The 25,316-nt window shown below is 36.9% G+C and overlaps 2 protein-coding genes across 3 annotated transcripts in view; both read right to left on the bottom strand.

Annotated features, from left to right (window-relative positions):
• Positions 1-211: 211 nt before the first annotated feature.
• On the bottom strand, positions 212-11,308 carry TFAM (transcription factor A, mitochondrial). The gene is made up of 7 exons (XM_081956316.1): positions 10,937-11,308; positions 8,840-8,973; positions 7,346-7,416; positions 6,797-6,946; positions 4,744-4,839; positions 2,521-2,577; positions 212-690 (listed from the first exon to the last, which is right to left on the bottom strand). Exons 1-7 carry the CDS (start codon positions 11,002-11,004, stop codon positions 532-534), a joined length of 735 nt encoding a protein of 244 aa, XP_081812442.1. The 5' UTR covers positions 11,005-11,308; the 3' UTR covers positions 212-531.
• Positions 11,309-14,176: 2,868 nt separating this feature from the next.
• UBE2D1 (ubiquitin conjugating enzyme E2 D1) overlaps positions 14,177-25,316 on the bottom strand; it is a 31,624-nt gene continuing 20,484 nt past the window's right edge. For both annotated transcript variants that reach the window (XM_081953541.1, XM_081953542.1), the window contains 6 exons: positions 24,138-24,201; positions 24,009-24,040; positions 20,748-20,825; positions 18,747-18,852; positions 16,158-16,251; positions 14,177-15,017 (listed from right to left, as the gene is read on the bottom strand). In XM_081953541.1, the coding sequence (XP_081809667.1) occupies positions 14,972-15,017; positions 16,158-16,251; positions 18,747-18,852; positions 20,748-20,825; positions 24,009-24,040; positions 24,138-24,201 (420 nt within the window). In that variant the 3' untranslated portion in view covers positions 14,177-14,971. The remainder of the gene's footprint in view (positions 15,018-16,157; positions 16,252-18,746; positions 18,853-20,747; positions 20,826-24,008; positions 24,041-24,137; positions 24,202-25,316) is intronic.

Raw genomic sequence — 25,316 nt, 5'->3', positions numbered from 1 at the left:
ACATGATTGAAATTTGTAATATATATATATATATATATATATATATATATATATATATATATATATATATATATATATATATATATATATATATATATATATATATATATATATATATATATATATATATATATATATATATATATATATAAATAAATATTTCACTGCAATAAATATTTCAATTAAATTCCTCTAAATCACAAGACACAAGTTTGTACTTCAAGGTGTTTTAATTAAAAAAAATCTATGTCCAATAGTTATTTAGACATTTTTGAAAAAAAAAAAAACAACCGTTCTCATGATTAGCAATCACTTAAATTTCCACAAACTTGATTATAAATGCTTGACTGTTTACAAAAAAATTAAAATACTTGTATTTATAGGGAATAACCCTCAATAAATGACAAATGATTTTCACTTGCAGTCAGGAATAACTTAAGACATTTTTAAACTTATTCCTCAGATGGCTTTACTCTTGCACTGGTTTTATTTGTTGCTGATGAAACAATACTGCTTTCCAAATATTTATTTTCAGCTTAAAGGTTCTGTTACAGGCTTTTTTCGTTTTCGTATCATTGTGAATTTATAATTTAGAACATCTCCACGCCCACTTGCTTTCATTTGCTGTTCCCATGATCTCATTTCATTTGCGTAGCGAATCTTATCATCTTCTGCAAGCTGGCTGTAGACCTGTAAAGCAGTATATAAGCTAGTCACACATATTAAGTCACAATCTTTAACCGCATTTTGATTAATCCCAAATTGAAAGCAATTCATATGAATTGTGCAAAGGTATAAACCAAAATTTACAAACCTTTATGGCTTCGTCTGCATAATTTTCTAAACCAAAATCAAATGAACCTCATTATGATTTAGCTTCATGTATGAAGCAGTTACAAAGAAATGGGGTTCCAAAAATGGTGAATTTCTCTGCACAAATTGTCAAAAAACAAATGAAGCATTTCTATGCAAAACCTCAGTCATCTGTAATGTTTCACAGGATTTAACATATAGGAGCTGTTTATACAAATTATGCAAATTCCTATGAGGGGGGGGGATGAGAGCTTGGTTAGCTATGATCTTTTTTCTGTTTGAAACAGACAAGCCCTCATATTTGGCAAATGGAATTATGCATTAATCAGTATCTTAAGGTGAAAAAAATGGACCTTAAGGCAAATTTGCTCATACTATTAACTTAAAATAACAGATGTTGTCAAAACTACAAATATTGTTTCAGCTTTTCAATATTATTGAATTTTGTAATATCTACCATTAAGATACTGCTTGCATTTTAAAAAAGTACTGTCTGTATGAACAAAGCAGGCATTGGTGAAGAATTTGTTGATGAATTTAATGGTCATATAAGAGCTCCTTTTAAATAGCTACGTATATTATTTAATAATCAATAAAATGAGGCTTCATAATTGTATTTTTAAGCAATAGGAAAATCTGATTCCCTTGAGTATCAGGTCTTAGCCTGAAATTATTGAACCCATTTCCCCAGTTATTTGGAGGAAAGCTATGGTCTGGGGTACAAGTAGTACTCAATTTACAAGGGCAATTGGAACTGGGATTTCCATCGCTATCTAAAGTGGTTGTAAACTAAGCCCAATGATTGTTAGGTAAGACAATGTCTTGCTGGCAGGAAGCTGCAAATCCCATGTCAGCAGGCAGGTAACTGGTTGCTGTCGGATGAGGGAGGGCGCAAGAGAGTCCGCAGGAGTGTGCGTGAGGCCACAGTGCACCAAAAGCACAGAGAAGAAAAGGTGTGCAGGGTACGGAGACTTATCTCAGCAACTTGTGACCTTCTATGCTAGTTTGCCCACTGATTTTCTAGGGAAGGTTGCAAATGGTAATCATGTGAATATTGCAACCAATCACAAGTCATAATCAATATCATATGACTGTGGGGGTGCTGGATGGCTGGAACTGATGATCAGTCCTAACTACCACTCATTCAATGGTGGTGTAAGAATGATTGATGACAAAATGACTGTAGGCTGAGAACGACCTATGCTGAATTTCAAACCGGATATCCATCATACCTGTGCATCAGTATACATATATAATTTCATTCAGAGGAGAGAAGAAATCAGTTCTCTATGAATTGTAGTAGGACAGCCATGTTACTCTTAGGACAGACAAAAATAAAGTGGCTGGTATACCTTTTTCAAATAACAAATTTTATGGAATGGCATAACTTTCATGAGATATAGCTTATTTCATCTCATGCAAGGAGCTGCTTTATGAATGAGCAGATTTAAACATTTCACTAATACATTTTCCCTGATCTTTTTTCATCTGATAAAAAAATCATAATTCAGACATTAGGCCGATAGCCCTAGGTTCATATACAGTTCTGTTTCAATAATTAGAGCTATGAAATAGACAAAAATTCCTTTCACAATAGGGCATTCAATTATCAACATTCTAATATTCTTGGCTACAGAATTAAATATGATAGATTCCTAATTTAGATATACGGTTAAACTTGGCATCAATACCAGTTTTATGATGTACCTGCTTTTGAGGACTGGGCAGATTTTTCCATTCTTCACATAAAATTTTAAACCTTTCCTACATGAAAAAAAAGAATAATTCACTAAAATTATGTGGAAATCCCTTAGTCACTTTATTTGTTCTGTACTTATATTGGACAATATGCATTACTCTAAAATGAGATTACCAAATGATCCAAGGTAAATACATTATAATTAATTTTATACTCTTCAGTCAATTTATAGTACTTGTGAGAATCTACAAGTATAGTTATAAATTTTAAATGATTCACAATTAATAAAATTACAAAGTCAGCAAAATTAATTTTTGTTGAGAATTATGGATGAACCAGGAATGAAAAGTGGAATGGCAAAAGAAGAGTTGATAAATTATAAAGAACCTTCCTTAATTCTTACTTGCTAGCTAATTTAATAACTAAAGGACACTAACATTGCTTAAAGAAATAAGTGGTTTCTTCTCTGCAGATTTCCAAAGCCAGAGAATAACCTATTGTTGAAACTGGAAATAATATCTAAAACTTTAAACTAGCTGCTAAAAAAGGAAAATTAGCAAGAAAAAAATTCAGAGATAAAATTGTCACTATGATATTGTCTGAAAACCAACTCAAGATGCAGTCAAAATATAAAAAGATCCTATTAATTCCCTGAACATAATCTAGTTTTTAATGTATTATGTCGTATATTGGGTCTAACCATTGTATGTTTATGTGGAAAGTATGGCTTTCAAATCTTAAGGATAGACCTCAGAAATAAATCTTTAGTGAATAAACTTACTTTTTGGCTATTAAGGGTCATTATTGACATGACCATCTGGGAATTTTAAATGAGTCATTTCAGGCATTTTAGAATGTTTCAAATTCACAGCTTTCTGTAATGTTCAAAATAGCCAACTTTAAGCTGAAATCATCGTCTTATTTTTTTGCACTTGACACATTTCAAAGTGAAATGTTTTGTGCACCCATATATTTTACACTGATTAGCTCTAGATATTAGATTTAAAACAAAATTAGTTGTTGCCCATTTCTGATGACACAAGATTAAATTTCAGTATGAATTCTAAGATACAGAAGATCTTCCAATTTTGGTTGTAAAAGAAATTTCTTACTTTGGACTTCATGCAAAGCCAAGTATGTAACTCATTAGTTTACAGCTTCCCATTTGTACTTAACAGTGATTCTATTTTGCTAGCTACAAAACAGTAATTTCATGTAATTCATCATAAATTCTGCCCTGTATATTAACTGTTCTAATTGATGTGTGAATTTTGAATGATTTCTATCATTAAGAGCTAATAAGTTGGCAGAAATGTTAAGTGTTGAACAGAAAAGTTCTCCCTAACTCTGGGGGCTTTTCTCTTTTCCTTGAAGCCTAACAGATTGGGCACAGCCTCTTTATGTGCTTTGCATGAAATATAATGTTTTAAACTTAGACCAGCACTTTTGTGAAATTTCATGTATAAAATGTTATAAAATAAAATCTTTTCTATCCCCCCTATAATATATCCTTTAGGTCAAGAATTCTCAAACTACAGGACATGAAAAACGTGGGGGAAAGTTATCACCTTAAAACAAATCTGAAAGTTTTAAAACCAGATCATGCAAAACCCGGGTTGTGCCAAAACTCATTCAGGGGCTTAGTCCCTTCTTTGACTGCACAAGCCCAGACAGTCCAGGTGCCCCTAGGGTAACAAAATTAAAACTCAGTCATTAAAATTAGGTGATACAGGTAGCCTTCAACTTATAACAGTTCATTTAGTGACCGTTCTAAGTTACAACAGCACTGAAAAAAGGGACTTATGACTATTTTTCACACAACCGTTGTAGCATTCCCATAGTCACACTATCAAAATTTGGGGGCTTGGCAAATGGTTCATATATATGACGGTTGCAGTTACCTGGGGTCACGTGAACAGCTTTTGCGACCTTCTGACATAGTAACAACCATGTTACTAATTTAACAAATGCAATGATTCACTTTAACAACTGTGGGAAGAAAAGTTGTAAAATAGGGCAAACACCCTTAACAAATATTTCACTAGCAACATAAATTTGTGTGATCAATTGTGTTCATAACTTGAGGACTATCTGTATATTATTTTTTGTCACCATTAATTTTATTCACTGGGGGAGTGGGGGTACAGTATACCAATTCATTTCAGGAATTTGGAGTAATACGAAGTTTAGCACTTTTTTCTTTATGTTACTTGCCATCTCATTTTGTTTACCTTATTTGAGGGGGCTTTGGCTTCTTGGAAATGTTCAGAAACAAAAATATTGAAGGAATTCCGACTTTTTTTTGGTTTCCCAAATGCTGTTAATTCCTACAATAACAAATGGACAGGACTTTTGTAAAACAGATGTGTTTAATGATACAGAACCCATTCAAGGAAAGTCAATAAGAGACTGTGTACATTAATGCAATTTAAAAGTATCCTGTATCTCAGAGCCTGCTCTGAATTCCAGTCCTACTAGAGCAGTGATGGCAAACCTATGGCACGCGTGCCACAAGTGGCACGCGGAGCCATTTGTCAGGGCACACGAGGTGCTGCCCTGTCAGCTGGCCAGCGCGCATGTGCGCGCTGGCCACCTGAGTTCACCATTTTAAAAGCTATTTTTGCCTTCCCCAGGCTCCAGAGGCTTTATAGGAGCCTGAGGAGGGCGAAAAGAGTGTCCCCCCCCCCCCGGAGGCTTCAGGGACCGTCCCTGAAGCCTTCGGAACGTTTAAAACCACCCTCCGATCAAACCGGAAGTGACTTCCGGGTTGCTCGGAGGGTCGTTTTAAGCATTCCGAAGGCTTCAGGGACCGTCCGAGGCTTCCCTGATGCCTTCGGAGCGCTTAAAATGACCCTCCGAGCAACCTGGAAGTCACTTCCGGTTTGATCGGAGGGTGGTTTTAAGCGCTCCGAAGGCTTCAGGGAAGCCTCCGGACGGTCCCTGAAGCCTCCGGAGGGGGTCGGGGAGGCTCTTTTCGCCCTCCCCAGGCTCCTATAAAGCCCCTGGAGCCTGGGGAGGGCGAGAAAAGCATGTAAAAATGGGGGGGTCGCGCGTTGTGCGCGCATGCGCACTGGGGGGGTCGCGCATTGCATTATGGGTGCGGCACACCCGCACTCGACCCCCCTGCGCTCCTCCCCCTTGTGGCACGCGAGCCAAAAAAGGTTCGCCATCACTGTACTAGACACTCCAGTTTTACTAGTACAACATTCCATTATGAGGCACTTTAAGCACTTTATTAAAAGACATTTTATTGCAAAGATTCAGAAAATTGTAAAGAACAGAAAGGAATAATCTGAAAATAAGCATACTGGCTTTATAGTTAACTAGCTGATAACCTGGCATTGCCCGGGTATTTATTTATAGGGGGGAAATGCCTGGACCAAATGTAATTTCTAATGTTGGATTTCCCCCCTTTCCAGAGGGAGCCCCCTTGTGGAGTACTGTGAAGCCTTTACTATGGCAACTCTACTGCGCTGTACAGTAGAAGGAATTTTATAGCAGTACAGAAGCCGTTTTAAGGCACAGCAGCATGTACAGAACACACACACTGAGGAGTGTTAGAGGTATCTTACCCCCACAGTATTTGTTTCCAGAGAGTAAGTCATCTGTGTACCAAGTTTGGTTGAAATTGCTCGAGGCGTTACACACACACATACAATTATTTTTATTATTGGCATTGATGAAAGTTACCGTCAATTGTAAAAGGCAGTTTTACATGGAACAGCTTACATCCTTTGATACCATCAAACATCAACATCTGCCTATAGCAGGTCCTTGGGAAGGACTGAATAGGTGAATACAAATGCTAAATTCAGCCTGAACATCAGGCTGACTGTGCAACGAACAATAATAATAGGCTTGGAAATTGGGAAGGTCCATCAATTTGATCCTGAGTTTTCATATGGTTAAATAGGGCTTGACTTTTGGTACCATTATTTTGGTTACTTTTGTTTGATTTTTAATTCTATGTTCACAGCCCAGAGTCACAATTGTGAATGAGCAACTATATAATTTGAGTTAGAAATTAACTCTGATATTAATATGTGAAATATATCCTTTGATGACATACTGTATATCTTGATCAAAAGGTGTGACCCATGTCATTTATTGTTAGTGTGGATAAACACAATTTAGAGGTTTCTTTATTTTAAAAAATCATAAGTATACACAGTGGGTCACAGCTAGAGATATTTTGAAAGGAAAACAAACAAAATTAAGACAAATGTATTTTGTACAACAACAATGTCCTCAAATATTTGGATAATGAAAATAGTAAACACTAACCTTCTTTATTTTTGCTTGTTTTCTTATTTCCCTCTTTATCCTTTTTTCCTCTTTCAAAGCTGCATCCTCTACCGGATTTAGTTGAGATCTATATTTGTCCATTTGTTCTTTATATTTATCCCATTCAGGTTTCACAATTGCTTCATAATGCTAAAAATAAAGAAAACTAAATTTTGCAATAAAATGTACAAATTTAGCAACACTGAAAGGTCAAATATTAAAGAAATACTATATTTTTATGAATACAAGAAGCATTTCTTGTCAGTTCTAGAATTCATGATTCCTAATCTGAATTGCACTCATGTTGGAAGCAATGTTTCTGGGTTGAAAGGATTAGCCAGTGACATTACCATTGCCCACTTGGGGGCTCCTTTCACAGAAGCTGGAGCGAAGGATGGGAAATCGCCCTGCTCCAACGCAGCACTAAGTTCTTGAATGTGGGCTTGCTAATCTCCAACCCAGCATCCTAACCACATTAGTCACCATGCTCCATGAAAAAAACATTCTATTTCTAAGCAAAAAAATAATATAGGACAAAATTATACATACATTTTTTTCATGTTGTGGTAATTCCCTCCAGATCTGCCCTATCTCTTTCATCAACTGCCGACTGCTCAGATCTAGATAATAACAATAATATGACTATAATAGTAATAATAATCTATAAAGATTTAAAGTTTACATGACACATGTATATCAGAGAAGTGGCACATTAAATCAAACTAGTATCCATACCATTCACATTTACCCCGATTATCTGAGAAATCTAAACGAGATTTAATGAGCAAACTATATTTCTTAACTATGAAAACATGACAATCACTCATAGTTCTTTTACATAACAAGAAAAAAGGGATAATGGCTTTTTAAGGAGATTGTCCTGTTGGGGGAAAAATCATAACAGTAGATTCCAATGGTGTCATTACTGGAAAAATAAAAAAAGACAGAAGGCCGTGTAGTGCATTGGAATTGGCTCCCCGCCCCATGCCTCTGCCCAGCTGCTGGGCCTACTGCACCTGCCACTGCTGGCTTTGTGGGGGCTCTTCGCTCTCCTGGCTGCGCTGCTCTTGGCTGCCATGCTGGGTTGCTCCTGTCTGGCGCAGGGCAATTCAGCCCAGACCTACAAACTCCGGAGTGCCTCACCCACCATTGCCTTTGGGCTGTGTCACTCTCTGTCCTGCGTGAACTCCATCGCGGTCCTGCAGCCTTCTCGTTGGAGCAAGACATGTAACTCAGTATTACCTATGGAGGCCTCTCAGTGCAATGCTCTGCTGCAGCTCCAGAGCAAATCTCCACCTTCCCTGCATAGGACTGCAAGGCTGGAGGCCTCTACAGCCTCACTGGCCACCTCTGCCTTCCCTCTGCAGGATTGCAAGGTTGGAGACTTTTGCTGACCAACCCCGTCCCACTGGGCTAGCTCAGCAGCCAGGGAAAATGGGGTTTTAGGGCACAAAGGAGGAAGGGGCAACATCCCCTCCTTCTTCCATCTGTCTGTCTTGCTGCAGGGCCTCCAAGGAGGGATGCAGCCACACTTCAGTGGGCAGGAGCTCCTGTCTGGCCTCCAGCCTTGCATCTTACTCCAGCGAGGGGTACAGGCTGGGGGCTCAACAACTAGGGAAGTTGGGGTTTTGGGGCGCAAAGGAGAAAGGAGCAATCTCCCCCCCCCAACCCACTGTAGGGCTGTTACGGAGCTTGCACAGGGGAGGGATCTGGGCCGAGTTACCCTGAGCCAGGCAGGAGCAGCCCAGCAGGGCAGCTGAGAGCAGCATGGACAGAAGAGCAAAGAATCCCTGCGAGACCAGCAGCAGGAGGTGCTGCAGGTCCAGCAACCAGGCAGAGGCATAGGGGTCTTATTTTAGGGGGGAAATGGTCTATGCATAACATATAACAGATTTTTGTGGAATTTATTTTAGTTTACTAACTTAAATATTTTTACAATATTTATAACCTGCCCAACTCTGAACTGATTACAACTAAATTCAATAAAAGTAAATTAAATAGATATCAAGTAAACTAATTTCTTAACTTTATAGACAAACTTACCTGGATATTTTTTCTTGTAAATGTCACGCTGTTTATTTAGAAAAGTAAGGTATGCTGACTGAGGACGCTTTGGACAACTGTCAGAACTAAAATATTTTGAAAAACATTTTTCCAGTGAAGGAGTGGCAGCACATCTATGGTAGACAGAAACAAAAATATCAATTATTAATACATCTAAACTGTAACAGTAGTATATAAATAATGGGAAACTAGGCATTGTTTAAAAAAGGCACAAACTGAAGAGTCTAAGAAAAAGCAGTCACTAATAAAGGAGAATATTTGTAATTCAGGATTGAAATGAAGGGTCCTTGGTGCTTTCTGAACTTGATTGGGGTTTTTTGCAGACGTTTTATTACCCTGGTTATATCATCAGTGCAAAAAAATGAGTCAGTTATAACATATCCTAATTACAAAATTAGAAACAATGTCCTAATTAAAACATTTTAACCTAAGCCTAGAACAAAATCACCAAGGTTTTAAAATTGCACCTTAACTTTTTCCAAGGTAGTTATGGAACATCAAAGCGAAAACAGGAGGAAAACAAACAGTAAGAAATAAATATTACATAGAACACATTTGTCTGAATTCTATATAAAATTAATCACAACGTTAAAAGTTCACAGGCTGCACTAAGCCAGCCTTTCTCAATCTGGAAGAGCTCTTTAAACAATTTTCAGATGTTGCATTAAAATTGCAAAAAACATACAAAAAGCTTCACAAATCAGATCAAACCTAGAAAATCCACATTTTACAACATTTAAAAATTGCAAAGCAATAAATAGCCAGGAAGGAGAATCACAGCAGCTGGAAATTCCTACCACCGCGAGTGCTAATACTGGGAAGCGCGCAAAATTCAAAAGAGAATCTTTCTGTTTTTCAACCTCTGACAGAAACCTAAAGCCCACAAAATCCATAATATGCAGGGACTCATATGTCAGATGGCTTATTTCTGTCTTAGCAGTATGTGCCCATTATAGCAAAAAACTTTACAAGAGTATAAATCACAGTTGGAAAACGTGGGTTTTTGTTGGCTTATTGATCGGAATGGTGCAAGGTGCTGCTTTAGTGTGCTTTGGCTTTGCCCTCTAGCCAAAACACTTAACCCATTCTTAGTTTATAAACACAAATTAAAAAACATAAACAATAAGCTGGATACTAAATAGAGATATATATACACCCTTCTCAAATCCCTTAAGTGTATTAAAAACAGTACACATGCTCTAATAAAAGCTTCTTTACGTAAATGCTTATTTATAATTCAAAAGAAGGGCAGGAAGGAACCGGATGAAGAGATTCCCAATAAAATGACACGGGATGAAAAACTAAACAGTCCTGGGGCTCAGAAAAAGAAGTTCAGTAATTTAGCACATTTTATCTTAAATAATAGTAATCTGTATTCAATAGGGTCCTTTCTTCTCTGGAGGTCCAGATTAGGAAAAGGCAGGGAGGTGAAGTCTGGAATTGGGCGACCATTTGTCTGAAGTGGTGTAGGGTTTCCAGCCTAAACAGGGGGTTGGACTAGAAGACTTTCCAATTAGAAGACCCCTCCAAGGTCTCTTCCATCTCTTATTATTCTGTAATATACATAATAATATTCCCCCCTTTCTAATTCCTGCCTCTATTCTAAGCCTAAATGGCACAAGTCTTATATTGGTGGATGTTCTGCTCCTGTAATCCAGGGGGAGGATTCTTACTGCCAGAGAGCATAAAGTCGCTCTTCTTAAAAAGCTCGTGATTTTTAAAAAGTGCCTCCCGCCCCCATTCTTAGTACAGAATTACTATATATCCCACGCACCCCCAACCTCCGCTTCTGAAACAGGCGTCGGTGCTTCGGCCCCCTCAGGTCTTAGCCACACAAACCGACCTCCAAGGATAAGAAAAACAACGGAGAAAGGTGGCCATGAGGCGGTGGGTACGAGCCGCATCTTTACGGGCCTCCAAACGGCCGGGGACGTTGGAAACCCCGAATCGGTCGGGAGGGTCGTTTTTTTTCAAAGCGGCGTCGAGTTACGACCCTTTGAGAACCAGCCCGAACGAAGGTCAGCGGGACGGACGCAGAGACACGATGGGGGAGAAGGAAAGCGGGGTTTACTTTACCTGAGGACGCCGCGTGGCTCAGACACGGATACCGAGGCTATCAGACGAGCGAGCAGCGTTACCGCCATCGCGCTCTTTTCCCCTTAGGCGACCCTCGCGCCTCAGCCCTCCCACCCCCCCAAGCTCCGCGCGCAACCGAGACAGCCCAAGGGCAACCCGGATGTTCCTTTACCGCCGACATAAAGGGAGGCGGGACTCCGCTCGGCACATGCGCCCAGGCAGCCCGAGAGTTGAGGGACATACTCTTTGGGGTTAGGCCAAGTTCCGGTTTCTATGTCCCTAGTCCATAAAGTCTACAATATGGAAAGGAAAGAGAAGGCGGGGGATTATTATTATTGGCCACCGACAAAGAAGTAGGTTTTGTTGCCGATATCCCGGATAACGTTGGGAGCCAGCCGTGACCCCGCCCCCAAAAGCCCTTTGGTGACACACGTGCATTCGATCGTTTTGGCGGGAAATTCATTCTCTATGGCAAAACCAATCAGGGAACAGGGAGACTTTATTCCCGCCCACGCCGGAGTAAGTGTGGTAAAAATGGAGGCGGTCTCAATGGGCCACATGCCTGTCAAGTCCTCCCAGAGACGGAACTGGGTGGGGAAAGGAAAGGATGGCGCATGCGTACTACTGTCTGAAAGCGGCGACAGTAGGGGAATGAAGGCTTGGGGGTGGGGTGGGGTGGGGGTGGAATTGAAGGCTATGGGTGCCAAGAAAGCCGCCCAGAGCCTTTGGAGGACCAAGGGGTGTATCCATTTAACAAATGATGATACTCTGCATAGTAGACGGTGGTGTCTTTCAACAGCTTGTGCTCTTTCGTTTCTGGAGAATTTTTTTTCACTTGGGCCTCCTGGTGCTGTACACCCTTCTAAAATTTACTGTATGTTAAATATATATATATTTATATATATATATATATATAATCTCTCGAAAGCAGCATAAATTGACTAATTTTGCTCAAGATCATGAAACATTGAAGAGGGCTTTTGCTTGTTTTGCTAATGGTGAATTAACAATGGAATATTAAGTTTGCCTCTGTACCTTTATGTTTCTAGTTCTTTAATGCAAGAGCGTAAATATTTTTTATTTCTGTGAATTATGTTCAAGAAGTGGACACAGGATTCTTTCAATATTTCTGCGGATTATAGGAGCCATTATATCCCCCTTTGGAAGAATACTTTGGGGAAATACTTTGCTCAAAGCAGCCCTACTGAATTTGTGTAATATAATAACCAAAGTTCTAGTTTTATTCATAGCATCAAATTGACATTTGGACAGTATTACCGCGCTGCTTTTTTTCATTCATAAAGGTGAAACTGCTGGGTTAAAAATACAACTTTACAAATTCGAAGTTCAAATCAAAATTTTATTTTCATTCAAGCCTCAGCTGACATCTTCAGGCAGAAAAATACCACATCAGAAGTAGCTAGAAAGCACGCCTTATTTAACATTAACTAGAATGACTAAAGATTAACATTTTAAGAATTTCACTGATACAGAGATCCTTTGCTTTAGTCATACCAATAATGCCAAGTGAGGATTATACAGAAAATGGGATGGCTCAGTTAGTGCCCTCGCTAAGGCACTGTACAGTATAAACTGGCATTTGGTGGAGGGACTGAAGTTCAGACACATTTATGCCACCATAATGGATGCACCAGGACTGAGCAAATATTGAGATGGGGGTGGGGGGGTGATAAAAACCAACCATCATGATTCACTTAAAAACAGAAAATGACCAATTTCTAGAAAATGCAAAAAAAAAAAAAATTACAGAGAATTCTTAACACCTTTTAGTTAACTGAATCTCTGGTCCAGATGTCTGCTTAAAAGATGTTACTGTTCTTAAGGTTAGTCTGGAAGTTCAGTTGATGAAACCAGCCTCTGAACTTCAGTTTTAAATGTCAACTGAAGACATTTGTGGTACTTAAACGGTACTTCATAGAACCCCATGAAGAATAAGCAGCAACCTCATTTGCACCTTTTGCTCAGCCTGAAGATTTTGCATTATGGTTAGTAAATTCCTCCGATTAAGTATACTTCAAAGCATAACAACATCTAAATAATTTCAAACCATCTTCCATATAATTTCAGTAAAGCAGATTAAATACTCTTTCACTTAACAGCCATGCAAATCAAACTACCAAATTTCACAGAGCCTATTATAAGAAGAGATATGGGATATTTTGGGACAAACCTATTTTAAACATTTAATACAGGTAAAATGTGGAAAGTCAGGGTCCTTTACCACCACTTTTAAATGCTGATGACAATGTTAATAGCTTCACAAGCAATGGCATCCCTTTTTTTTCAAGTATAGCAAAGGATTCATTTACTGCATGGAAACATGTATTGGCTATTTGCAGAGATGGCCTGTTTCACAGTAAGCAATGACACTAATGCAATGAAGTTTCAGTGCTATCTTATAAAGCTTCCATCTTTAGATTGTACTGAGGTAAAACAAAATAAACAAACAAAACTCTGAAGCCTAGCTGATTATTATGCATAAATTGCTCAGTAAAGACTTTTTCATAGGCAGTTAGCATGATGCAAAAATGCTGAGATTAAAATGCTAAAAAGGTTATGAGTAAAGCCAAGTAAACAGAAAAATAGCCTCTGGGATGTTTGCCACATTTTGATGCATTCCAATTATGGGCTTTTGTTTGAATACTTTTTGGGTCCCAAAGCATTAAGATAATAAAGTGTTAACTTTTTTCTATGGCAGCAAAATCTTCTAGCTAAATTGGTTTTTTTTAAGAATTATTTCAGCTACAAATTAAAATGCATTTCATTCTGGTTTAGTACCACAAAATCTACATTACAAAAATAATGCACTTATCTGTAAGGAACCAAAGGCTGTTTTTCCCAAACATGCAGTATACATATACTGGCTTTAGCATTAGTTTGTGTGTAGAAATATCAGATCAAAATATTGTTGTACAGCTGGGGGAAGAAGCGTTTGTGATTTTCTAAAATCAACTGTTTTCATAATAAGCACATTTTCCAAACTACTTTGCAAGCTTGAAGGTACATTGTTTATACTGGATAAAAGTTTGATCCGCTTAGATCAATAGAATACAATGAGTAAGTAATTTGTTTAAAAGCTACAATAATGCTCTCAGGAGCATTTTCAAGCACATAGGTCAGTTATTCCCAATGGTACTTTATATATTGAACAATATTTTGATCTTTTCAGAGCATGCACATGTAAAGAATGTGCTAGATTTAAAGAACAGCCAAGACAAGTAGTAAAAAACATGTTTTATTTATACGGAAAAGCTTCAAGTCAATCTTGTTAACATGTCAGAGATTATATTGCCCATATGGGATAAAAAGTCAGCTGTGAATAGAACAAAATTAGTTACATTTCTTTCTACAGAGCAGTGCAATTAGTTCACATTGCAATAAAAGTATGCAACAAAATCAAAACCATGTGTTTCCCCATAATCAGCATACTGAAGATTAGAGTGCAAAGTTTGTTTTTAGAAGTCTATCAGTTTATAGAATATTCCTTTGGGAAGGAATAGTTCACTCATTTAGTAGCAGTTGTATTTTTCAATACTGTGCAGAAAGTCTAAAATGAGTTGAAATATATGGTAAATAAAATATAGTCTATACAGTAAAAAAATACAAATTATACAATGAGCTAACAAAGAATGACATTCAAACAGACTTACAAGACTGACATCTCAAAGACACAGAATATTTATTATGTACCACCTAGTTTTCAGCAAAAATAGTTTGGTTGCTCTACAACTGCACTATGAATCTTGTAGGCTGGAGATGCAGATGTCCAAGTATCTTTAAAAAACATAATAAATGTCTTTTGCAAAGCATACAGAAAGGATAAATACTCTCGTCACAGTCTTCAGGTTAATTTCTGTAGTTAATTTCCTTGTTCCAGAAACACACTTATATGGGTAAAAATCAAAAAGGGCTTCATGGTACACTGAAAACAGTAAACTGTGCTCCATTTACTTCTAATTTTGAAAAACCCTAAAATTTACAGTACTCTGGTATATAAGAAAATGTCTTCAAAGTTTACATTGCATATTTCTGTGTCCATTCTCTTGCATGTCTGTTATATCTGTCCAGGAAAAAAATGTGAAAATATACAAGCTTATGATTCACAGTTGTGTTATCACATTTCAAATACAATCAACTACAAGATACAAGTGCTTAGAAAGGCCTTCTTCAGTCCTATTGCAACATCCAGAATTCTCATGAAAAAAATCACACAGAGAGATTCTGGGAGCTGTAATTCTAACACACATTGAAGGCACACAACTGGGAATGCTGGCTTAGAATAGTCATGATCTTCTATTCTAGTGGGGGGAAACTGTATCTGTTAGGTATTGTAGAAATTTAAAGAGCACAAGATTGGTTTGTACCAGCCTGTCCGGTCATTATGGAATAAAAAAATCAAGTGTTTTGGAGGAGCCATTTTAACTGGATTGATTTGTAACAGCTGGAATACAAAATGTGTTGATGATCTCCATGGACAAACAGGGAATTGGATGGGGAAAAACCCCCAGACTCATAATGATCTCAAGGGGGTGGTGCTGCCTCAGATATAAAACATGAATTAAATAGATTAAATATTTGTGCAGCAACTTTTTCTGATAAAGAGGGAGTTTTACAGGCACATATCAGCAAGCATGTGGTACCACACTGCAAGAAATACATGAGGTTCACTCCTGTAATAACTAAAGGATGACAATCAATGCCATGAAGTACTGTCATTGCGTTGTGCTTTCATGTCGTTTCTCCTCTTCTTATCTTAGGACAGTTAAGGAGATGTTTAAAAATAAACCAGCTAGTTTACCATGTGAAACATTTTCCAAGCTTTGTAAATCGAAGTGCACATTCAATTTGCTTTACCTTTTTAAAATTAAGAACACAATAAAATTGTCTCACCACTCCAAAGTATAATAGACAATAGTTCCAGGACAGAGTTTAAAGCCATAGTTCAGACCAGTATGAGAAATATATCAGATAAGACTGTATCCTTTCCCCTTCAACTTACATGTTGAACATATACTGTATTAAGGGAAACTGGACTTGAAAACCATGAGTGTGGTTTTAAAACAAAAGGTAACGTGATTGGGGGGAAAATGTCTACTAAAATAACTGAAATGATTTTATCAAAATCTTTGGGGTGCAAGAAAAAAAAACAGAAAAGAACAAACTAGTGGCTTACAATTTTTGAAATAATATTTATACGTACTTTTCCTTGTCTGACTTGTAGATTTGTGCAATATCTGGTACTAAAGGGTCATCTGGATTAGGGTCACAAAGTAGAGAGCATATGGACAAAAGCACTAGAGGGAAAGTAAAAAAAAAATCAGTGTTTTCATGATGTAAGATACTAATTAGGCCTCAAGAGTAGCGACTCATTTTTCATCTGTTTTATAATTCAATAGTTCCTGTTTTCCAATATTTGAGGAAACTAGTTCTCAGCTTTATTAGCTCCTGCACATTAATATTTGGATATTCTAACATAATTTTAACTCTGCCCAATTCCAGAGGTGCTTCCTACTTCTGAAAGAAATTTCACTTCCTTAATCTAAGGGAAAGCACAATACAATTTCAATGCATCCCCAGTCTTTACTTTTTAAAGAACTATTACCAAAATAAGCATGCAATAGTCTCCTTTTATCCCACTCTCAAGCTTAAAAACAAGGCAGCAGGTCCAAGTTAACTCCATTAGAATTCAAGTCCCATAAGTAAATGTGGACAAGTAGATACCAAATATCTATATTAGGCCACAACATGCTTTAGGGAAACATTTTACTTCTTTTCAATTAAAGAAAAAACCAAGAGTTAACAACGAAACTGATTTTGGCAATCCTTTCATTTTTAAGAACAAAACACTTAATACAAGAGTAAGTATCTTAAAATATGCAACTAATTTAAAATAGGCTGTTTCTGTATCGCCTTTTTTTGGCTAGAGTGCCTCCCTTTCCCAAACATTTTAAAAACTGCTTAAGCACAGCAGTTTGAGAAATACAAATAACATTATACTTCTAGTGAGACTAGTCCCCCTCTTCTCAGCTGATTTTTTTAACAGCATGCATATGGCCATTAGAAAGTATTTTTTTAAATATTTTAAGTATTTAAGATACTTCAATACTTACAATACTTTAAGTATTTTTTAAAGAATAAGTGAGGCATCTAAAATCCATAGTACTGAAGTTGGGGGAAAAATTCTACACAGTATATGAGTGGCCACTTGAAATTAGATTTCCATAGGCAAAAGATATTTAAACTGAAGGCAGCCTTATCTATATTCAATACAGCGCTTTTATCTGAGAGGCATATTTTGGAAAGTTGTGCAGATTTTAAATAACTCTGGAATTGCTCCATTCAATTAAGATGTGTTTCCTTGTAGATAAAGAACATGGCTAAACTGTCATAGCTTATGGCAGCGATGGCGAACCTTTTTTGGCTCGCATGCCATAAGTGGGGGAAGCGCAGGGGGGTCGTGTGCAGGCGTGCCGCACCCATAATGCAATGCACTACAGGCGCTCCCCCTCCCATTTTTACATGCTTTTTTCGCCCTCCCCAGGCTCCAGAGGCTTTATATGAGCCTGGGGAGGGCGTAAACAGCCTCCCCCACCCCCTCGGACCCCCTCCGGAGGCATCAGTGAAGCCTCCGGACAGTCCCTGAAGCCTTTGGAGCACTCAAAACGATCCTCCGAGCAAACCAGAAGTCACTTCCGGTTTGCTCGGAGGGTCGTTTTGAGCACTCCAAAGGCTTCAGGGACCGCCCGGAGGCTTCCCTGACACCTTCGGAGCGCTCAAAACGACCCTCCGAGCAATCCGAAAGTCACTTCTGGTTTGCTCAGAGGATCGTTTTGAGTGCTCCAAAGGCTTCAGGGACTGTCCGGAGGCTTCACTGATGCCTCCGGAGGGCATCCGAGGGGGTGGGGGAGGCTGTTTTCGCCCTCCCCAGGCTCCTATAAAGCCTCTGGAGCCTGGGGAGGGCGAAAAATGGCTTTAAAAAAGGGTGAACTCAGCTGGCCAGCGCACACATGCGTACTGGCCAGCTGACAGGTCAGCGCCTCGCGTGCCCTGACAAATGGCTCCATGTGCACCCATGGCACGTGTGCCATAGTTTCGCCATCACTGGCTTATGGCTTTGTCTCTCAGTTAGATCTTCCTAATGTTTATTCCAACTAATCCCCCAGAACCTAGAACAAATGACATGGAGCAGTATTCCTCTATCTCCAGTTTTTCCTACTGCTTCTGGCATCAAATATGATTTGGAAACTTCAGAAACTTATTTGTTAAAGTCCCTTTTAATTTTATTATTATTTTTTGTCTGATACTGAATTTTGCTGCAAAAAAACCCACCTCAGGAATGTGGTCCAACTTACAAATTTTATTAAAAGACACAAGTGTTTGTGAGCTGTGTGCAGATTTAAAAATGTCAAGCAAAAATATGCTATCAAACTGATTTTTTTAAATTGCTATATGCTCAAGCTTTTTACAATGAGTTTTGCTGTCTAAGTGAAGTTTCATAATTACTATATAATGGTCTCCTGATTTTCAGATCTTTTTCCAGAAGAGCGCTCTCAATCTATGCAAGCTTCCTTCCTCTGAAGCTCTAATCTGATCCCTACTGTCACCAACTTTGATCATAGTTTAAAATCTCCACCCAAGACAACGGCAATAGTCTTACGCCCAATACATAGTAACAAATTCAGGCTTGGTTATTTAATTATCTTAATTAGGGGATTTTCACAAAATATAAACTTCATACAATATGCACATAAAACAGTATGTTGTTGGTATGCTTCACAAATAGAATTACCTTTAGATACAGTCAGTGCTGGTGACCACTGTGACCTCAGGATATCAAGACAAATACTTCCATTACTATTTATGTTTGGATGATATATTTTTGTAGTGAATGCAATCTGCAACATAAGAGTGCAAAATAAAATTCAATAGCTAGTACCACATACACTAGATAACTTCCATTTTATTGTTTCATCAGACTTTTTTTCAAATAAAAATCCTTTTATGAATGAGCAATAAAGAACCATTCCATGCCAAATCAACAAATAAGACTATTTGTTAGATGGGTTTTTTTTTAAGAAAGTTTGTCAGTCATTATATATGCTAAGTAATATCTAATAGCTAAACCTATTGTTGGAAGGACAGAGCTATCCTCCTGCCCAATTCTGATCACGGTCTTGTTTTCATAAAACACATACTCATTCATTTTTCCAGACTCTAAGATATCATAAGTGGTGAAATTTATTAATTTAAAACATTTATATAGCCACCCACTTTATTACTAACTCTGGTAGCTCCCAATTATCTCTTAAGAGTTATTGCATCTGGCAAAATGAATTAATCTAAGTGTAATGAATTTATTCAAATACACATCTTTACAATGTCTTAAAATTATGTTCTCAGAAGAAATCAGTATGTGTATTAATTTGATTCTGAGATATTAATATCTTAATATTTTTGGATGTCCATATTCTTGTTGCATATTTATTACATTGAAGTTCATAGCTGGGCAATTTAACATTAGAAATATAAATTTATGGCCCTAGTTACTCAATAGAGTAAAGTCTTGGTGTTAGTTGTAAATTATGAATGAGTTGCTTTTAGATGTAGAATATGTATAGCTGATTATAATGAAATAAGGTATTTTATTATACATTTGGGTAAAATAGTTATAATATGTGTGTGTGTATACATACATACACACATATATACATATTTTATATGTTTGTGTGTATACACACACACATACACACACACACACACACATACAATCAATTCAATTAAAATCAAGTATCTTTTGCCTAAAACTAACAATTGAAGCAAAGTGCCCCTTTGAGATTTCATACAATCCTAATATAAAATGTTTATGTAAAAATGTCAAGAAATTCAGTTTCTGTGATGAAGATGTTTTGTTTTTTTCCCTCCTGCTAATTTAGTAGGGAATGAATCCGATACTTTTTCTTCACTCTGTTGTTCATACAACAACAGTCATAACCAAATTATCTGGGTAAAATGCACTACCAGATAAAATGATTGGAGCTTTAAGCCATCCCTTGGATCTTTATATAGCTTTCTACCAAAGCATGTTATCAGACTAATTTCCAAATCCACGGAAACATTTAAATCACATTATGTTAGCAAGAGTGCCACGAGATGTAGGTTCAGACTATTGCTCTTGGACAGCCAAAACATTCAGTTCAATGTATCAATTCCTGCCTTCCTGCCTGATAGGAGATTGGCCATTAGATTTCCTCTAAAATGCAAACATATGTGAGAGTGTCCCAAAGGTGCTTTTTCAGGAGGCAACTGGACTTTCATGTTTTCCTTTTGAAGACGTTTCGCTTCTTATCCAAGAAGCTTCTTCAGCTCCGACAGGATAGTAGGGAATGGAAGGATTTATATTCCTTGCAGACAGCTGGTAATCTGCATCCTTTTAAATGTGAGGGTGGAAAAGCTGACCTCAAGCTAGTAGGATCTGTTTCCTATTCTTTAGGTAGGACCTCAAATATCTATCAACTCGAGTCTCTTGTAAAAGACGTACATTTAAAATTGATTTTTTTTTAAAAAAAAAGCACAGGAACGTCTGAAGTTGCCATGCCAAATTTAAAATGTTGCAAACTAATTTGTTTTTTGAATTCTTTTGTGCTTGTCTCAAAGTGCTCTCTCCTCTTATCTATTTATTCTATTCTTATTTTAATAAAATATCTATGCCCAGCAAATTTCCCCATCAGAACATAAGGCCAAGCCCTGATATTCAAATGAACAAACGGCATTTTTAAAAGTAAGCATTTACCTTTGGTGGTTTGAATGGGTAGTCTGTTGGAAAATGGACTGTAAGAAAAAAGACTCCTCCTTGATAAGCACTGTCAGGCTGGAAAACAAACAAAATAAAAAAATAAAGCTTGCCATCGTTTACATGAAATTTCTACTTAATTCGGAGTGCAGATTGTAGGTTGCTGTCATTTTTTAAAGCCAATTTTCATCCAAACATGCAGAAAATCTTGATTATCTTTTTTCCTAAAATAATATTTGATTATGACCACTGTTTTAATATTTATATCATTTTAGAGAGAAATCGTCCAGACAGCACTTTATGCTGACAGCTAAACTCTAATCTATTTCAGTAAGAAGGCTGGCGAATGGTGATTTTCTTACAGCTTTAAAGTATATGTTAAGGAAAGCGATGCTAGATTTCTTGCTAGTGTAAAAACATCCATTAATTGCTCTCCCTAAAGTGGGGTTAAAAAGGTAAAGGTAGAGGTTTCCCTCCCACATATGTGCTAGTCGTTCCCAACTCTAGGAATTGGTGCTCATCTCAGTTTCAAAGTCGAAGAGCCAGAGCTGTCTGAAGACGTCTCTGTGGTCATGTGGCCAGCATGACTAAATGCTGAAGGCGCACGGAACGCTGTTACCTTCCCACCAAAGTGGTCCCTATTTTTCTATTTGTATTTTTTACATGCTTTCGAACTGCTAGGTTGGCAGAAGCTGGAACAAGTAACGGGAGCTCACTCCGTTGAACTGCCGACCTTCTGATCGACAAGCTCAACATCTTAGGTAGGGATAAAAGGAAATTCCGACAGTTGGCTAAACCCATGAATGTAGCAATCTCAGTGCCTGATCTGTGGGGGAGGTGGTTTTTGCCTTTTCTGCTTTATCCGAAATCCTGTGGTTGAGCCACATATTATTTTTTACCCTACTTCTCTGTTGTGCTTCTTTGCTCTTACTTGTTGTTTTAAAAAGAGGCTGATAGGAGGTTTTTGACAGAGCTAGCAGACAAACTCCCTGCTTCTCCTGCCCTGGTACTGTTAAGTCATCTACTCTGCTGTTCTTATCCCTACTACAGAAAAGCAATCAAACGATGCAGAACCAAAGGCAAAGCAACACAGGAAGGATTGCATCATTCCAGATTAATGCAAAAGCAGTAACAGAATAGCAGCCATAACAGCTAAATGTAGTATAGACAAAATAAATATATAACACAATATAAAACATTAGCAGTAAAGCAATATAATATAATTTCCTAATATCAATACAACCAAAATGTACATTTATACTGAATATGATAAAGTTCTTCTGACTTCACAAATATTTTGCTAAAAGCAGTATTTTAAGGGCTTTTAAACTTCAAATGTTTAGATGCCAGACATAATTCAAGGAGGAATATTTTTCAGAAGGTAGAATCTAGAAAAATCCCTAAGATGTGACACAGTAATTACTGAGGAAAAAACCAATCAACCTTGACTGCATGATGGAGCCGAGGGTATAACATAAATTATAGTCTTCAGATAGCAGGATGTAGGATATATGGCCTGACAGTTACCCTGATTACAATCCCAGACTCAGCCAGTATAGAGACTGGCAAAAGAATAATTATTAAGACTGAATTGAGAATTCTATAGCCATATAAACTGCATCATTATGAATCTGAACCAGAAGGTGGAGAGCAGAACCATTAAGGTCTGTCAACACAGTAAAACAATGAATGAATTCTTAAAATATTTATTTAAAATGAATTTCTAATCATTAAAAATTGCTCACAATCATGAACAGTCATGCATGTAGAAATAAAAAATATACTTAAAAATAAATATAGGATTGAACTAATCTGCTTAGGTCCAGGAACAAAGTAGTAAGATGCATTATAAATAAATTAGTGGTTGAAAACAATTATGCAATATCATAAGCCCTTAAAATAATAAATTCATGTACACAGCATCCCCTTTTGAATTAGCCTGGCCTAAGAGAATATTTCTGGACCAATGTTATGAAATATCTACTCCAAGGCTGAAGATATATTTAAATCTGGCTCTCCCTACTTCTACTTCAATACTTATTATTATACGTTGTTGTTTCTCCTTCTTTTCCCTGGAACAAATTCTCTCTGCTCTGTCACCTCTAACCACAAGGAAGATGAGTATTTGTTTAATCAACTTGTGATATTGTAGACCAGGGGTCCGCAAACTTGGCAACTTTAAGACTTGTGGACTTCAACTCCCAGAATTCTCCAGCCAGCTGGCTGGAGAATTCTGGGAGTTGAGGTCCACAAGTCTTAAAGTTGCCAAGTTTGAAGACCTCTGTTGTAGACTAAAGAGACTTCAATTCTTTTGTTTTCTTTTATATCTTCTATCCCATTTCATTTTCACACCTAAGATCTAGAACATCACCTGTTTTCCATATTTCCTCTTTTTACCTTGGGTTAAGGGTAACTGCAATTAGTTACTTACTTATGGTACCATGTACAATACTAACAAATTTATTATTATATAAGTGTTCATAGATCAGAGTCCACCATCAAATGTATGTAATAAGTCCTGACAAACACATTCTGTCATTTAATCATCAAATATTGATTTGGATTTCTCTTCTGTTCATTTACTTTCCATTTTGTTAATAGATCAAAATCACCTACGAACACTTCTATTTCTGAAAATATTCTTAATTTACATCATTTTTACATAACTAACACTTTTGCACAGTACTGTATGTTAAACAGAATCAATGTATGTTCTGTAATCAGAAGTTATCCTTGTTTAATCAGTGAGAAATGGTATTCCTTCTATTTAATCGTTAAAGGTATTTAAGAAAGATTTTATACAATATGGCTTCTCAAACTTCAGAATGTTTTACAAGCCACATAGCAACTTCCTAGAATATAAAATTAGTTTGCATTTTCTTATTTGCTAAGATGGATCTCAGTAATACATAGCATGCTGCTCCACTCATCCAGGATCACATCCCAGATGAGTTTTATTAGAGGCCAACCTAATATTACGCATGTCCAGGACTGTATAATGTTTGATAACCAGTAAGTGGCAATGTAGGAGGTGCTGGAGCGCAGAATAGATGCAACACCTCATTCCTATACTTTACTATTACTATTTAGAGCTAACCAAGATTTATGACTTCATGCGCACATCACTCTATGCTAAACCTAAACAATATGCATTAGAATTTAGGTTGAGATACATACAGAAATCAATTGCATTAAAGCTTAGTTTATTATTAATAAAGTAAACAAAATAAATGAACTCAGTCATAAAAATTACATACTTACAGGTCCCATAATAGTTGCTTGCCAGTGAAACACTGAAAAACACAAAAATATTATTTCTTATTAAGTATTTGACGACACTATAAATTAGAAATATATAAACTATTTTGCCATTAACAATAAAGATCTTACAGTCATCTCCAACAGGTCCAGCTGAACAATGTGCAGGTGGATCACGCTGCAGATCACTTAGCTCCTGTAAGAAACATAAAAAACATTTGGAAGGTTATAAGCAAACTCAAGATTAATTATCCAAATTTGGATCCAATTTATTGATTTGATTAAACATGTTCAAAATTTACAACTAAAAAAATTAATGAATGCACAGTGGAATTAAAATAATTAGTATTGAGCACTACTGCGAGATAAGTGATCTCCACATATTTAATGCACGTTATACATTTATCATTAATACAATCAATGACTCCCATATTATTTCAATTTTAAAGTTGTTAGCCTGTGTGGAAAGACATAAATGCAGGCTTCCAAACACCCTGATTAAATAGAATTATGACAAAAGTTGAGCATTATTTATCTGAGTAGAATTCTGCAATGAATTAAGTCAAAACCCTCAAAGAAAGAGCCAGTGATAATTCATATTACCATGTTCTGAAGTTATTGCTTTATTGATTATTGCACAATTTCATTAACAAGTTTCAAGGAGATAAAGATAAGATTTTCAGACATACAAAATATATAGAAAGATTCAGTAAGTCTAAAAACTTTAATTCTAACTGAGCATACAAATATTAATATATGTTGTACTTCAATTATTTTTCAAAATTTATATTGCAACAGAAATGAACTTCCATATACTATACTAATAAAGTATATTAAAAGTATTTACATAATAAAATCCTAACATAATAAAGTCATAAATGCATCAGCTCTCCAACTGCCTGAAAATCCAGGCTTCCAGAGGTGCCAATGATTGGGCCAAAGGGGTTTGTGAAAGAATTTTGTAAGGAATTTACTATGACTAAAAAGATTCAATTTTTCATGCCCATCTTCTTCATTTTTGAAAGCAAAGCAGCTCAGTTTATATGGTGGCTACAGATATGGTTTGCATATGTTTTAAATAAACACAATTTATTCAGCCTAGAATTGCGGAGATATTGTCAGAAAAGCTACAGCTCCAAATGAGCTGATATTGGCGAAGGATGCAAAAATCAATGAATTAATAACAAGAGCTTCCCAAGTTATATTCATAACAAAAGGTAAAGAAACACCTGCTAAGTGAAAATGGCAAAATGCTAGCAGGTTAATACAGGAAAAGCAGAACCTATGCTTGTAGATGTTCCATTTGGCAAG

The sequence above is a fragment of the Natrix helvetica genome (assembly GCF_964273705.1).
Source record: "Natrix helvetica genome assembly, chromosome: 5".
Lineage (NCBI taxonomy): Eukaryota > Metazoa > Chordata > Lepidosauria > Squamata > Natricidae > Natrix > Natrix helvetica.
The sequence above is the reverse complement of the archived record's forward strand: the minus strand, read 5'-3'. Positions and strand labels throughout refer to the sequence as shown.

Bases quoted from the DNA above. Each gene is read 5' to 3' on its own strand.
- TFAM (XM_081956316.1), bottom strand. From the start codon at position 11,004: ATGGCGGTAACGCTGCTCGCTCGTCTGATAGCCTCGGTATCCGTGTCT. The intron at 6,947-7,345 runs GTATGTATAATT...CTTTATTTTTAG, and splicing joins TACCACAACATGAAAAAAAT to CATTATGAAGCAATTGTGAA. The intron at 4,840-6,796 runs GTTAGTGTTTAC...TTGTTATTGTAG, and splicing joins AACAAGCAAAAATAAAGAAG to GAATTAACAGCATTTGGGAA.